General features: G+C 32.7%; 1 protein-coding gene across 1 annotated transcript in view; it reads left to right on the forward strand.

The window, feature by feature from the left end:
• LOC118186158 (glycerophosphocholine cholinephosphodiesterase ENPP6-like) overlaps positions 1-17,494 on the forward strand; it is a 59,224-nt gene extending 41,730 nt beyond the window's left edge. The window contains exons 3-7 of the mRNA XM_035356217.2: positions 451-560; positions 3,095-3,256; positions 10,034-10,177; positions 11,490-11,604; positions 14,405-17,494. Of these exons, the coding sequence (XP_035212108.1) occupies positions 451-560; positions 3,095-3,256; positions 10,034-10,177; positions 11,490-11,604; positions 14,405-14,763 (890 nt within the window). The 3' untranslated portion in view covers positions 14,764-17,494. The remainder of the gene's footprint in view (positions 1-450; positions 561-3,094; positions 3,257-10,033; positions 10,178-11,489; positions 11,605-14,404) is intronic.
• Positions 17,495-17,792: the final 298 nt, after the last annotated feature.

Here is a 17,792-nt window from a genome sequence, read left to right on the forward strand (position 1 = left end):
GCTACGAAACAACTTGACCAATAAACCTTTCTTCTCTAAAATCAGGCTGAAGAATGATTTTATGATACTGACGAGTGGCATTTTTAAGAATTTGTAATCTGCATAAAATCCCTTCCACATTATATGAAAAGCGTGATAATGGCTAAAATTTTAAATTCTGTTTTTTATTGAAATTTTCTTTTTTCCGTGGTCCGTATAACGTATACAATGAATTTCAATGAAATACGTAGAGCAGGTTGGGCTTTACACAAGTCTGAGTAGGGCCTATTTAATTATAACCACACTATAAATTTTCCTTGTTCATATATTGATAATATAATAATTCTTTCCTTAAGCCCGACTATGATCTGAGGGTTTCGATAAATACTGAACAATTAATTCAAATTTTTAAATCTTTAATGCCCTTTAAATTATAAGCATTTACATGAATCTGTTGTACTATCTCTATAGGGCATTTCCGTGGGCCAGATTCTGAGGACAGAATTCGTTCTTTGAGAGATATCGATTCCATTTTAAATAGCATTCAAGATCAGATTGCCAAAAAAGGAATGGAGCATCAGGTAAGTATTTTTAGAGTCATTGTATATACTATTCGAAAAATACATACCATAAAAATTGCTACAAAATATATTATTGTGATTATTTTGTAATATTATTAATAACTAGTCTAGTACAGATTAATTATATTTTGCTATCTTAGAATAAAAAAACAAGATTTTTCAGAATGTTATTCAGAAACCATGTCAATCTTTATGAATACCGTAATTATCGGCTTAAGGTTTACAGACACTAATAATATTAATTGTTTAGAATACATGAATACTCTCAGCTTTTATATGTCTTTTTTTACAACATTATAAAAAAAACAGCTTCTAAGAATTAAAAGGGAAGCAAAATACCAGTACATTGTGTTTTAACAGCACAGTTTATGCACTAACGTAATTGTTATTATTTACACTATTTAAAATTACATTATTATATCTTATTAAAAATTATCCCTACACCAAAATTATTCATTACATTAAGAATTATTGAAGAGTTGAATAAGAAGAATTCTTTATACGATACTAAAAATTATACTTACATTAAAAATACATATTACATTAAATTATTCAAAACATCTAAAATTTTCTTTAAAATAATTTAATATTAAAAATTTTATTTGCACTAAAATTACATTACATACAAATTATTCTTATATAATACTTTTAACATTTTTTCTTACATGTAATTAATATTAAGCCACTTAACAAAATTATCTGTTGATTTGTTCATCCCCATGAAAAAAATACTAAAAGCACCAGTTTGGTGCCAGACGTGGTGTTTTGAGTTCAAGATTCACATAACTTAATCAGTATACCTAATTTTTTTTTTCATAATGTTTAGATAAGTTACTCCTTTTAAACCGCCACTGTATGTTAGATGTTAAAAATAGATAGCTTTTATCGGGTATGTTATATGGGTTAGGTTAGGTTATTTGAATAAGGCAAAGCACAGTTGGAGTACTTGCCTAGGAAAAGGGATGCCATTGTGGAGAATGTTGCATTCACTTTACATATGGGAAGAGTCAAGAAAACCAGTCACGCAGCCAGCCCGTTTGCATGGTATCGAACACTTAGCATTTAACAGTCTTAACCATTTGGCCAGTGGTGTGGCGAATATGTAATAAACTCAAGTTTTTTACACTTAAAATGGCCTTTTGTTAATTTAAAATAATGAATATATGGTGTAGGATTCCTCACAGTGTAATGCTGAATTACTGTTGAACGTGAAGAATCTTAAAAGCTGATAAGCGAATAATCGCTTGAGTTCGTGTAACAGGAAACAACAAGATAGAAGGGTAAACTAGCACTTTATTATTCCAACTAAAGTTTAACAAACTCCGTCTTTGAGTGTACAATAAAGCCGACACTTGGGCTTTGAACTTAAGAGACTAAGAATAATACTAAACTAATCTTAACTAAAGAGATATAGCCGAAGCTATCAAGATTCTGACCGAGTTGGCCCCTTAACGCTAATTGACTGCGAAGCTATCAAGGGCCTTAAGTACGGCCGAGCGTAATAATAGCTTACGAGAGAGTACCCTAAAAAGGCGAAAGCGTGCAGACAAAACACCACCAAGACCGGATCGGATCTTTTTCTGTTACAAACTGGTCTTGACTTCAATGAGTCTTAATCCTGTCAGTTAATATCGTGCCGATGACCGGTTATATGAGAAAATAAACGGTGCTTACACACCTCATCCGAAGGCGAATATGCCAAATGTATCACATGCGGTTTTTCTAGGCAATAATCAGGCAATTTTGATAAGCATAAAATGGCAATTTATAAGCATATGGCATTTTCTAGTAAGGCAAAAGCAATGGTAGTGGCGATGATAGATAAGCCGTGCGATCGAAATGCGGTCTGGTAGTCAGGAATTTAGCGAAAAATGGCAAACGGTCAGAATCTGGGAAGACAGAGCGAGCAGTAAAGTCCAGAGCAGCAGAAACAGTCCTGAATAACATCTGGAAGGGACAATAAGGATGAAAAATGTGGAGCTGCGATTTTCAACGTCCATCCTCAGAAGCGGCTATCCTCTGACTGAGAGAGGAGCTCTCAATTCGACTACGAATTACAGTGGTCACGTGAGTGAACTCGACGAATCAAAGATTACGACGATACAGAGTCCTGATTTGACCATAGAGGTCACATGATACATCACAATTTAAGAAATCAAAATCTTGATTAAATAAGCAGAGAAAAATATATACAATATTTACAGTATTTACAAGATTACCACTTGGGATTGTGATGAATACCACTGCGACCGAAAAACTTCGAGGTTAAATACCGCTCTTAATCATTATGTATTCAGACGTGATTCTGAAACTACGTTCTGGCCGGAAGTAGTAAGTTGAAGTTAAAATCGATAGGAAAAGGAATTTAACTGTTAATAAAATTAACACGATTCTTACAATGGAAAAATAACATTCATACTTCACTATTTTATGTTTTATTCCTCATTGTTTATTTCTTTACAATTCAGCTTCAGACTTTTTACCTAAGTGTATGGCTTGATTCTTTTAAACTTAGAAGAGCTCTTTCTTTTAAGGTAAATCTTATCGTTGTCTCAGACCATGGTATGACAGCTGTTGATCCTCAAGGACCAAAAGTCATCGACATAGAGAAAGCCATTAATCTAAAAGACTTAAAATTGATGTTAGATCGTGGAGCAGTTTCCATGATTTTACCTGAAGAAGGATCGGAAGAAAGGGTTTGTATCAAATAAAAAAAATAAATAAAAATCAGCGTTGATCAGCTAAGTATTAATTAGTATTTAGTTATAAAGTCAATTTAATTATGTGACAGTTAGAATACGTTTTATGCTTCAACTTGGTTTGAAAATTGTTTCTAATCAAAGAACCTATTTTGCACAAAATTATAATAAATTGTTAATAAGCTTCAACGGTATTGTTTTCTCGTTGGATATCAAATAATATAAAGCTACGTTATGCCTAAAATAGCCTTTGTTAATTAAAAATTATGAATAAAGAGAAATATAATATGAGAAAATACAAATTTTAATACCCCTTGCTATTGTTTGTTACGTAAGCTTTTAAGTCGAGCATTAATCAGTTAGGCATACTGCTATCGAATAAATTTTCTCTAATTGCTGATATCCACCACATTTCAGACAACGCATGCTTGTAAAATATTTTAAATTTCTTAATCTATTTCTAATTTGGTTATTTGCTGATTTTAAGACTAATTCTCAGAACTGTATTGTAGTAATAGGCATAAATTTTGTCAAAACTGCAACAAAAGAAAATCTTCTCTTATTTCTATTTCAAATGTCAAGTTTTGTATAAATTTAAGATAGGAGACTTTGTTAAGTTCTTAATTAGAAATAAATAGCATGCAGTGATATGGCATAGCTGATGGAAAATTTGAAAAACTCAGATATCTACGTCATTTGGTTTAATTAACATTGAATTTTGTGCGAATTACAAATAATTATTTACTCACAGCTGTCGGAAATTACAGAATTAATAGTAATTAAATTACTGCATCTACAAGTAAGCTAGATTTCAGTGCCAGTAATGCAAGGAATTTTAATTTTATGAAACTAATTTTATGAAACTCTATGGAGTTATTTTACAGTTTTCAAATACAGGGGGATTCATAGTGAATGACTAGATTTCAGATAAGCAAAACTCCGTACACAGCAGATGAAAAGGTTCAGAGTTTTAGAATGTTATCAAAACAGAGATTTGGGTTTCTTAATTAAGTGATGCAATTACCCATTGCTGCTAAAGAGATGATAATAAAGGATACACTGGAACAAATATAGCAAAAATATGATTATCGTGTTTTCTTTATTCATTTAATCTAAAAAAGCCACAAACACCTTTACGTGACGTTTCGACAGCTTCCTGTCGTATGAACCTCTGTGTTTGTAAATTTAGAAATAATACCACCGGAAATCAGATCATTTTATTCACCCTGTGCTTAACATAAATTTCTTTATTTTACAAAAATATATTAAACTTTTTTAGTATTTTAAAAAGAAAATAATCTCTTTAAAATGATTCTAGTCCAGGTACTTAACCCTTTGTTGCATACAAATTATCTAGAGAAGTTAAACGAAAGTGTTTGTATTTTTTCTACTTAAAATAAGCTTAGTAATAATTTAAAAAATTAATTTTATTCAAATTTCGTTTTAAATAATTGCAACAGTTTGTTCACTACAGTGGACAGCATGCATATACGTACATGCATACAAATCTCTTCCCAGCGATTTACGGTCATTGCATTTGAAATCATTTCCTGCCTTGTTTGCAGTGATCATTACCATCTTCTAAATGGTAAATCTACAACTGACATGTACATACAGATCCCCCAAAATACCTTCATTTCGTCGATTGTGATTGAATTCATTTTGCTACGATTTTGTAACCTGTACCTATTGGATTCAAATATCAAATGTTCTAGAAATTCCTTGCCAAACATAAGCATTTCCAGTGGTGTTTTGGCTCGATAAGCAGTACATTTGGGTTTCAATTCACTTTCTTCGGTAGATCTTTATCTACCCACTCCACAATTTTCTCAAGCTGACATTTAAAATAAAATGTCTAAAATTACTAAATATGAATAAAAAATGGCAGTATAATAAAATGTAAGCAATATTATATAATGTTTACTATGAGAAATTGTACTAACTTGGAAACAGAAGTAGCAACCATTTTCCAAATAGCAATGCTTTACTTAGTGATGCTATACAGCCATCTATGATCGACAGTTGAAAGTTCTAATAATATAGAATGAATAAACACAGGAATGGAATCTGTTAAGGCATTTACAGAAGAATAAACAAATTTAAAGTTTTGTCTACTAGAGTGGACATGATGCAACAAAGGGCTTATATGGCGTCAGAATATTTTATTAATTTCAACAGTATACTTAATTTATATCAGATAGATGAAGTAAAGTTACGTACATTATTATATTTTTAATATCAGTTAGAAAAACAAAATAAAGTTTTATAATGTAGTTGTTACGGTGAAACACCGAAATCTGGAGAATGTCGACTTTCACCGGTGAATGTCAACATTCACATAGTCTCTTGGTGTATGTCCGAAATATTTTCCAAATACTCTTATTTCTGACTTACACCGGTCAATGTATGGTGAATGTTGAACATATAACAATATTATATTTTCTTCTCTGTAATTCAGTCGCGAATAAACGCAGTTGAGACTTGAAATAAGTACTTAAGAACATGAGAACCTAAAACACACAATACATTCAAAATGAGAAGGGAAAATAATAGAAGTTAAAAATTTACTTAATTATACAGTACGTTCTAAATGAGAAAATAAAATAACAGTAATAAAAAACTTACTAAATTATGTGATTCAAATCTTATTTATTGCAACAACTTAAACTATTATGGCACTTTATGACCTCTCTTTTCGACTTTCACCAGAGCATATCTGTGATTGTCGACATACACCGGTGAGGGTCCGAATATACAAGAATGTAGTGAAATATTCGGTCTTTCACCGACGTATTTGGTGAATGTTGATATTCTCCGGTGAAAGTCGACATTCTCCAATTTCGGTCTTTCACGGTAACATAGTCATCTCTCGATTTACCATGGTAAAACGCGGCGCTGGAAAAGAAATAACTCATATTATAATAAGGCAGAAAATAGGTAAGAGGATACTCCTACACCTATTACAAATAGCAGAAAAGTACTTTAAGTAATTTACCTGTGTTTTCAAGCTATTTAATCTCGAAAAATATATTTCGCTTTGCAAATTAAATCATATTCAAAACAAAAAGAAAACAACTAAAAAACAATATTTTAGTTTATTTTACTCCTCTATTTAGATAGGAATTAATTGTGAATTACTCTTGATTTTTTTTTATGACTAAGCAATTTACTTTTAACGATATTTTTGAATTTCGGGTAACGTACAATTACATTATGTACTGTTGTGAGCAAAAACAGCCCTCAAATATTAAAGTCATCATCTGTTATCACTACTCTAATCCCATGCATTTTTCTCTTCCCTTTTATATTTTCTGCAGGTACATTGTTCTACTCTGCTTGTTGGTGATAATAATTTTATCATCACTGCACAATAAAAACACTTAACTTTTTTTGATGGATTTCCGAATATAATCCGCTCCAGGTTATATCAGTGTGGATTGTTTTAAAAAATGTGTTTGTTGCTTTTAAATCTGTCAGTTGATTTAGCAATGAAAAATTTCTTAAATTTCGAAAGATAAATTAACTATCGGAGTCCGGTGTTGGTATTATTGGTCCGTAGTTTTGGCGAATGACATCATTCTGAGTACTGGTTATGCGCGAGACACGCGCAAGATAAACATTTTATTAAACATTCGCGCAGTGAAAACATTTCCCAAGATGAGCTGATGATATGTCCACCATAGTACAACATACCGCAACAGTCCAAACTTTTTTAAAACACTCTTCTAAGATATTTTTACTGTTACAATTATGGAGAGATTCCACTGAGAACTTTTCTAACGTCAAAATTAAATCTAAGGACATCATTGCTCGTCAAGCCTTTCGTCACCAGCTCCTAGACTATTATGTTAACTAGTGCTCATTGTGATGAGGTACATTTTAATGCATTTTTTAATTAAAATTAAAATAAAGCGCACCGATACCTGTCAGGCCATTTGATCACCAGTAAACCTACAGGTTTATAGACACAGGCATCTGATAGGGTAGTGCAATAAATTTTTTTAAGTGGCATTATACCAAAGGTTAACTGTACCTCTAAAAGTATTTGGTCATTTGTTATTTGATGGCTGACAGTCACAGTTAGTCAACAGACTGCTCAGCGGTATGCGGCGATGCAGTTAATTTTCATAAAATTTTAAATAAAAGTTAAGTAGAAGGACACCATGTAGAGACATTAGGTTTTGTTTTATGCTGGAGACGTGAAAAATGAGCAGTGTCTTCGCCGGGAGTTGAACCAGGATCTCTCGAAATCTCTTGGACTGTGCTACCGTTACACCACGAAAGCATGCTGGGAGGAGGGAGAAAATACCTTATATACTACCCCTTTTAAAGAACGACTGGGGATTAGGGGACCCATTCGCCAAATCTTGGTGGTTACGAATTATTATCCACCACCTTTTAGTTCGGGCGCCACTGTAGGGACATTAATTTTTTATGCTGGAGGCGTGAAAATGAGTAATGCCTTCGCGGGGACCTGAACCTGTACCTCTCGAATTCGCGCCGAGTGTGCTACCCGTCACACCACGAAGACATGCTGGAAGGAGAAGAAAATACCTTGTAACCGATGGGCGTGGCCTGATATGACCGTATGGTTTGGTTAGGTGAATCGGGCTGCGCCCACTTCTGGTACCTTATAACCGATACCCATCAAAGCTATTGGTCACTGGTGTCCAGTGTTTTGAAGGCCACTTGGGGTCAACTAATGGATATGATGTAATGTAGGAGATTTAAATGTATTTTAAATTAGAATTTAGCAGCAGTACACCGGTGCTCATCAAAGCTGATCACTGGAGATCTGTAGATGGACAGTCACTGGAGGTGATTCCACAGACTCTAAAGAGTTTTTCTTTTTCCTTATCGCGTGCTTTTGTGGTATACTTACAAAACACGTTTGGCTAACATTCGAAAGGTCTGGAGTTCAAATCCGATCAAGTGCATCGCTGACTGATCATGTTTCCCAGCTTTAAAGGAATTTCAAATAACTTTACGGAGTTACCGCCAATTAGAGGTGCTCTAAAATCTGATAGGTTTTAATTAAAATTAGACGGAAGCACATATCGTTGACTGTAAAGGTTGTTTGCTACCAGTGACTTATAGTCTGATGGCCACCATCGGAATAACTTACAAATTAATGGTCACGATCCCACACTATAAATAGCAGTAGATCACTGGTGCGGTGTGATGTGGTATATTTGGATTTTAAAATTAAAAGGGAAATGAAGCCCACCAGTGCCCGTCACGACAGCTGCTCATAGATAGGGTACCAATTGAAGATCACTGAGGTCAGCCAATAAGTCACCATTGTGGGGCAATAGAGTATATTTAAATAAGTTTTAAAAATAAAAAAGCAGAAGAGCATCAAGAGGGTTAGTGCCGATATTTCTAATGTCAAATAAGCATAAATTGTGCTGAATTAATTAAATTAAAGGAATTTTGGAAGGTAACATAATTAGTATGAGAAAAAATTTAACTATGCAAATTATTTTTTTTAATAATTGAGAGACTAAAATACTCATATTGATTTATAGCTATTTCACAGTTAACAGAGCAGCACTTCCAGTGCAAATCTGCATAAATCGCTCTTGCTTAATTTTTCATGGAAAAGTATGGAAGGGCTATCTGCTCAAGGGAAGGAATGTCTTCATGGAGGACTTTCAAAGGCAATCTAGCTCTAATTCTCTTTGCAAGTAGTAAAAACCACAAAAAATATTCCTGTAACAAGGCCATCCCCCCCCCCCGGAATTCGAACCTTGGTGCAACTACACTGTTATCCACTCGATTAGTGGTAGGACCTACACTTGCACGTAATTCAATTGCACATTATACCTTATTTACTCGCTTATCTTTTTCTTTTTCTTTTACTAATTTTAGCTCTTGAAAATCCTCAAAGGAAATTACACGGTGTATACCAGTTCTGACCTCAGAGGTAGGAAGTACTTCCACCACCATGTTCTGACGGATGGGATTATAGAAAGGTTTTGGCAGATTAAACAGCGCATACAAGTACAGATGCATTAATACCACTGTATTCTATACTTCAAATAAGTCAATTACAATTTTCACTCTCAAAACTATTCTTTTACTTGTGCGATACATATTACTGTCTGCCTTGTACGTTGCTATCATAAATCAGAAATTTCCAAATCAAATGCTAGAAAGAGAAAGGGGAAGAAGTAAGCAAGGTACTAGTATTGTTTTATTCATATATCCCCAGAACTTTTTAACGAAGGAAATATAAAATGTAAACGATATTAGCAATGCTTTTGCATAAATTATATTGAAAGCTGATAATTATCTTATTAACTTGTTCACCTACTAAAAAAGTGAGATTATGAGGTTTATGAAAGATATAAATTGATGTATCACATTAGAATGATATGAAAGTAAAATATAAAATTTTATAGTCTAATTTAGCACTCAATTACTTCTTAATGAAGAATTAATTTCTTCCTGCGAATTTTTTTATTAGTAATCAAAATGTTTAATTTTCTACCCAAAATTATCCTCAGAAGTGATTCGATAAAATGGAAAAGAATGGCACGTTAAGTAAAACTGAGTGCAGTTAAACTAATATTATTTGGCGTCAGGTTTTTTTTAAGAGAAACGCTTTCACCGATTGAACGCTGTCGCGGTTTATCTGACAAAAACAATGTTCAATACCTGAAAGCACTTCTGCTAAAATAAAACTGACGAGAATTAACATTATTTTATCTGTACTTTGATAAACTGGTCTTTATTAAATTGCATCTCTTTTAAATCGTTTTTTCTTTCTAGCTCTACCAGTCATTGAAAAGAGCAGATATAGAAGGCCTTACAGTTTATAAGAAGAGTGAAATACCAGAGCATTATCATTTCAAGAGACACAGATTAGTGCAGCCCATTCTACTCGTTGCGGATGAAGGTTATGTCATAAAAGCGGTGAGATGATTAACTGCCCATGTTTTTTGTTATAAATATTCAGTTTATTTAAGTTTTGGGAAGATGTAAAGGATTTGCAATTTTTTAAGTAAACCTAATTTACAGCTATGAGTTTTGACAGAGATTAAGGTCATTTAATGAGCACGACAGCTAAAGTATAACATATAAACGTATTATTATAATCAAATTTTCTTACTTATTTAAAGACTGTGTCGTTATGCCCAGAAAATGAAGTTATAGTAAGCTATAGCTGCTTTTTCTTTTCACAAATTAAGTATGGTAGCATAATTAGAGTTATTTTCTGCTTTTTATAGATAACATCAGTATTATTAAAACGCATTCTGCATTATTTTATATATGCTCAGCCTTCCATATGAGCCTGGAATCTTCCAATTACATAACTAGGATGCTCTTATTCAATGAACTATGCAAAACCCAAAAGTAGCTTAGGTATTTTTTGCTTATCTATGAAACTCGGTTCTTGATCCACTGAGGTACAGAGTTAGCAGTTATAGCATAGCTGGCATATTCTAAACAATATTTGTTTTAAATCCCAGTTCTAAACTAATATATCTTGAATTATTAATTCAATGATAATCATGAGTTTGAAATGATTCGATGAACTAGTGTTTGAAAAAAGTCATACTTGGCATAATAATGCAATGTAAAAAGATTTGCACTTTAATTTTCAACTCGTTAACAATTTCTTCATTGGTTTATATAACGATGGCTACTTGTTATTGAATTTCGCATCATATATTCTGAATTTAACTTATCGCTTATCCTCTTAAAGTTATAGAGGTGCTAAAATCGAAGAAGATTGTTATTAAATAAAGAAGACTGTTATTATTCAATGTATCTATTTTATTCACATGTACTCTTTCCAATATAATTACATTCGATTTTTTATATGTCTTTCAATAATTGAATTTCATATTTTACAAAATTACTATCTAGCATTTCCTTTAATTTTCTTCAGATGCATGTGATTAGATAATATTGAATCATCACCTGTGCTTTTATTCAAATAAGAAACGCATGGATTTATAAATGTTTTATGAAATAGTACTTAAAAAGAACCTCAGCTGTCTAAAAAACATTATGCTAGAATGAATCTCGGAAATATTCATTTACAAAAGCAGATGTAAAAATTTAAAATGATAAAATAATACGAATATAAAGCTAATGAACCTAAGTGTATGAGAAATGTGACTCTTATTACCCTATTAAAAATAACCATTAAAAAGTGTCTACACTGTGTTACCTGCGAGTAGGAAAGTCTGTATTTATAATCATTTGTTTCTGTTTTCAGCTTTCTGATCCGAAACGCATGAAACCGTTTGCTGAAAGAATATTCAAAGGTTACCATGGCTATGATCCATACAAAGTAAAAGACATGAGAACAATATTTTATGCAAGAGGTCCTTGTAAGTATAATTATCTCACAGTTTGATTAAACCATAATTTAAATTCTTCATAAAGCTAGCATTAGAAGAAAGAATTCTCTTTCGTACAAAATTTTGTAATATTGTAGAGTCATTAGGTTAATTGGAAGCAGGAGAGATGAAAATGAGCAACGTCTTCGCCGGAAATCGAACCACGGACCTATGGAATACGCGCCCAGCATGCAGACCACTACACCACGAAGGCACGCTAAGAAGGCGAGAGAATTACCTTATAATGTCACTTCTAAATTTCATTTCAATGGGGAACAGCTTATGCATAACTAAAATTCAAGAAATCCTTTGTGTATTAAAATATGTTTAGCATGAATGAGGTTAAGCCTTACCACTTCTAGTTTCAGTTTCAAAGTTTGCTTTATTCCGCTAAAAAAATCTCCCGTTACTTTTTCTTATTTTTTTAGTTACGTGTCACTAGAACCACGTTAATCTTCAGGTAAGTCACCTTATTAGATGAAAAAAACTTAAGAGCTGCAACCTACAGGTGCGTCCAAATGATACGATAAATTGAGACACAAATTCTCAATATACTAACTACCTCTATAATACACAAGAGTCAGTGCCTGTTCAACACAAGAAGAGACGTGAAATTTTACCCTAACAAACAAATCTCTAATTCCACTTACCTGTAGATGAGAACTAAACGTCACTGGCAATAACAGCTCACGAGCATTTCAGCAATGAGCACGTAAGCAACAATAAGTAATTCGCTCGTGATTTCAGCAGTAGCATGAGTTATAATTCAGAAATGGGATCATTTAATCTCACTTAAGTGTAACGTAAATTCGTATAAACTTCTGATTTCAGTTAATATTGCGAAGGAAGCCAAAAAGAAATAGAACACTAAGCATGCAACTGAAAGCTAGCTAGTCAGCTTCCCTGACCACTATACCGGGCGGTACATTTTTATTACAGAAACAAAAATAGATTGCAAATAGTTTCAAGCAATGGAAAAGAAACAACAAAATATGGGAGATTGTGTTTTCAGCTGTTAAATAAACTAATGCAATGAATAATAAAAGTATTCATTTAATATAAAATGAAAGTAGAGCAACTTTCGGCTAATCCGAAAACTAACAATGTGTAAAAACTCTATGCAGAAAAATGCCAATTCTAATCCGTTACTTTAGAACAGGCACTTTAAAGCCATTTTTCCAAAACTATGCCTCATAATCATGTTAACGACTCCTGCAGAAAAAAAGATAGAACCATTTAATTTGATAAAATACTCTATTGTTGAGGTGATGACAACATATGTCCCGATCGCAAATGAGAGAATAATCGTTAAGCCCTTGATGAGCCTATTTTAAATTAACAGACGATAGCAGAGACGAATTTAGGGGTCACGCTGGTCATAATCGCCAGAGACTCAAAAGTAAAAGGGACCCCAAGATCATTGTTTAATTTTTTAAAAGGCAATAGACATATATTACGATGATACGAGATTATGACGATTGATTACGAGACATATATTTCTAATGATGAAGGGGGGTCTCTCAAAAACTCGGATAAAATGTGTTCCCACTTTATAAATCCATCAGTGCCTTCTAGCATTAAAAATACTGATAGTACATAAAAAGCGCAAGCAAGCAGACATTCTTCACTGTATATATAGCAAAAATTCTCTAAATTGCCACTATTTACTTTTCAGAAAAGAAAAAAAAAAAAAAAAAAAAAAAAAGATGCTATAATCTAGCTAAAGTCTTCTTCCATCGTTAAGGGTTTGGGTTGCTTTAACTGAATGACCGCCTTTTTTTGGAGGGGGAGGGGTAAGACATGCTGCAGCATTAATAGTTTTCGCTGATCATAGTGTATTGGTGACACTATGTCCGTGTGCAATATTATTTTCTAACTGTGTCTTTGAAAATGTTAATCCCCACGGTGGAGCACAACTCCACGACTGCTTCTTTTCTCAGGTTTTAGGAGTAGAAAATGAAGTAGTGGATATTCACAGATGCAATAAAAGTTACCTAGATATCTGAAAAGCATAGGATTTGATAAGTCCTACGCTTGAATGACAACGTACAAATCTATTAATGAGATACATTAATGTATCTTGGGAAAACAAACCTGGTAGGCATTAAAATATTTTCAGAGACTTCAGAGTTTATTTCTTCTAACTTAGTTTTCCACACATTGTTGGGTATAAAAAACTGAGCATATTTATGTTTCATCGCTTTCACAGAATCGCTTATGAGCTCGAAATTACATGTGAACTATGATGCGTTTAAACTGTTCAGAATTTGTGCATGTAATTGCGTTTCCATTGTTAGTACATTCTTAATTTAAGAATATACAGCTGTGCTGCTGTACTTTTATGGTAGAATGCACTGCAGTACTTTCATGTCACATAATATAGAAAAAATACTTTGCGTATAGGAAGGACTCTTTTGAGTTTTTATTCGTAACCATGTTACATCTGTGATGTATAAGTTAAATCCGATAAAATGATCAAAAAGAGCATACTGAGGTAAAATTAGTCAGGTTAATACCGTGAATAAACTAAGGTAGAAAAGCGCTACTAAGAAGTGAAGGGAAATAACACTGTGAAGTAAAATTGAATAAAAAAAATCCCAAAACAAAACATTTCATAACGAATTATTTCTTAAGTGGAAGCTGTGTTTGTTTTGAAACGAAGGCCATTTTTATACGAAATATTTGTTTCAGTTTTATTGTAATATTTTCAACGTACCTAAAATGGTTTTAATAACATTGCTTAAAATGCATGAAATTTTAAGCTTTGTTTAATGATTAATTTTATTTGCAGCTTTCAAGAAGGGTTTTGTTTCACCACCCTTAGAAATGGTAGACCACTATGGTGCTATATGCCGAGCCATGGGAATGGAGCCTCTCAGCAATAATGGTTCTTGGCCTCGAATTCGCAACATGCTGGCAGGAAATGCTTTAAGACCTGAAACTCACATTGGTCCCGACAAGAAATCAAAAGTAGTTTTGAACAAAAATAAGAGTACCATAGGATATAAGAAAAACAAAAATATCTTCAAAGGCAAGAGGAAACATTCTGCAGCAAATAGCCTTCAAGTTTCACATTTTAATGTTATAGCTGCTTTTCTGTTTGCCATTTTCATATCAAAAAATAGCAGAATGGCATATTTTAGGAACTAGTGACTCCATATATATCATATTCCAGTGCCTTCTTAGTAGCACACCATCGAAGGTTTCCAGACTAGTTGTGAAGAAATGTCTGCAAGTAGTGATAGTTTCAATGAAATCTTCTTAACATAAAGATAATTTTCTTTTATTCAGAAGATTTCAACAGCATGTGAAGGGGCAGGACAGTTCTTAATTTTCATCGACATAACTAATGGAGTATTTTCAAAAGGGTTTCTTGGTCTAGATAGTTTCACGAAAGTATGCTTGGAATAAGGCCATGGAAAATCATACCCCATGCTTGGAGTAAGGCCATGGAAAATCATACAGCGTGTTATGAAAACAGACGTCTCGAATAAAGTACGAAATCTTCTTCATCTTTCTGTATTTCTAAAGAAATTTCATTAAAAGAGCGAAAGAAGAAATTCACAAACGCACAAGTTCCGGCTTATGAGAAAAGGAATTACAAATGGGGTAAAAGAAAGTGGTATATATAAGGATTGTTGAAATTGAGTGAACATTCATATCAATGAAAACATACGTTATGCTTAATCATTATTCGATGACTGAATCTCAATTTTTAAACAAACCTTATATATGAGATTTATATTTATGCATAGTTATGTTTTGACAGCGCTCGCAAACTGTTTTATTCGGTAGTTAGCCGTACACAAGTATTTAAAAACTGAAACATGGCAACTTTTCGTGTCGCTTTATTTTGAAAATATTTGAATTATATTTGGTTCATAAATTTTCTCCTACGCTTATTTTTTTGTCAAGAAATACGCTGAATGGTTAATTTTATATGCCCAAAGTAAAAAAACGAAAAAAAAAAAAGAAAAAAAAAAAAAGGAGGATACACAATAAGAAAAAAGATTCGTATTTATTGTGCACTTCTGAAAACCATTTCTACTGATTTTGCATTATTTTGCACAGAGAACTGTTTTACATCATATTTTCCTATACGTATGCCTTTCTCAAACGATATTTTTGATTAAAATATTTAAATAGAGCCTTGTGAGAATAAACAAGTTCCACAGTAATAGAGGTAGACCAATATTTAGTGAAATATATTAGAGGACGAATCCATTAATATTAGAATTTAATATTCGAATAAAATATATGTTCAAATTCTTGATAGTCATAGCTACGAGGGACATCAAGAAAAATAAAGCAGCTATTAATGTATTATATAAGTGTCATAACAAAAATCAACTGCGCCCCTTAAACTTTTGTTTTCCTTACTCTACTTATTCCTATAAAAGATACTGAATCTGGTCTTTACCAATAACCAGTTATGTTGGCGAAGATAATGTGGTGTCACTTGTTAGATGTTAGTCATGATTACAGCGCATGCGATATGATTTATCTGTGAACACCTTCCCCTTTTGCAATCCTGATTAGAAAATTTTAAGTTGTGTCAGATCACGTCAGGGCCAGCACTAGGAATTTTAAGAACTTAGATTCTGTCTCAAGGTGTCTCCAAAATTTTGCCCCTTCCCCCAAGTTCTACCGTTCGTGCGGCCCATGGAGGAAGGAAAACTGGGAGAAGCCCGAAGTGGTTTTTTCGATACACTTCCTTGAAGCGGTGACCCTTCCTTGTTTAGCAAAACATTTAGTGACTTGCCATTAAGATGAGTAGGTTTTGTCATGTTCGGAAGCACACAATTTGTAATTACGTCGTGAATGTAAGTATAAATGTAAATATTTGTTTTCTATAATACTTCAGAGTTCTAAGTATGTGAAAGAGTACATTTTTTAAACATTTCATTCTGAACGGAATTAAATGCTATACTTTTCCCATGCTCAGAACAATTTTAATTTGAACGAAATGTTTTCACAAGTTTTCACTAGAAAGAAATTTTAAGGTAATTCTTCTATTTTATTCAGTTAACGATAGCCAAATTAAAATCAAAATTCATTGTATTATTAATAGTAAAATCGCACATTTTTTCTTTTTTATTTCTATGTATAGAGCTTCTTTCAGAAATACTTTCTCAAGTATGAGATGATTTTCAGCTTCTGTGGCATCTTTTAAATCAAAAATCATAGTCACTCTATAATTAATGCTCTGTCTGATTCATTTGAAATTAGAGAACTTTTTATTTTAATAATTAAATATCATAAAACTCCTTCGTTATTTGAACGTATTTTCCCAAAGTTGTTAAGTCAAAGATAGGTTTCCTTCCCCAACGATGCTAGAAATACACTTCGCGGGGCAGTGTTATGTATAGCAGCTTACTGAGCGTGCTTTTTGTTAAAAGGCTTTAGAACTGCTGACAGCAAAAGGCTGACATTAAATGTACTCAAAGAACGGCAGATTGCATGAATTTAATGCATAGTTTCTCCTCTTAAGTGACAGCTTTCAAGCTCTTGTTCTAATTGCTGTTTCACTTACAAGATATAAATAACTTCGTTTCTGTACTTCTGAGACAGGACAATTTTATTTTTGTGAACTTTTTCCCTGTAAATGACTTTATGAAACGTACTCATGAAACTTTGAATGAGTGTCTATTTTTTGCTTCAATACTGATATCGGAGTCACATAAAATTCTCTTTGGAGTTTATTTTTAGGGGACGTATTTGAAACCGCATATTTATTTACTAAGTAGAATAATTACAGATACATGTCTTTTGTTGTTAATGTTATACCTAAGGTATGATTCATGTTTTATACTTCTGTGAAAATTATTTCATGTTTTAATGTTTCATGTACATCAATAAAGCAATGATTTCAACACATAAATGGCTGTTCTGTGTTCTGTGCTTCCAAAACTGTATTTATTACCCTTCTGAAAATGGATTACATTTTATTTTACCTTATTTGAAGTTCAAAAGTTATATAAACTAAAAATTAGTTTGTCTGTAATCACAGCAAAGTAATCGAAGGCTATCTGCCCTAGTTCACTAGCTTCCAAAATTTAAGAAAAAGACAAAAATGCAATAACTCAGAAAAAATAAACAAACGCATATGAAATCTTGGTGTGTACCTAAGGAAACAATATTGAATAAAACTCCAGTACGCAAAACACTTGTGATGTGAT

Source organism: Stegodyphus dumicola, chromosome X1 (assembly GCF_044657685.1).
Source record: "Stegodyphus dumicola isolate Sdum_Otavi_A_Nest chromosome X1, ASM4465768v1".
NCBI lineage: Eukaryota > Metazoa > Arthropoda > Arachnida > Araneae > Eresidae > Stegodyphus > Stegodyphus dumicola.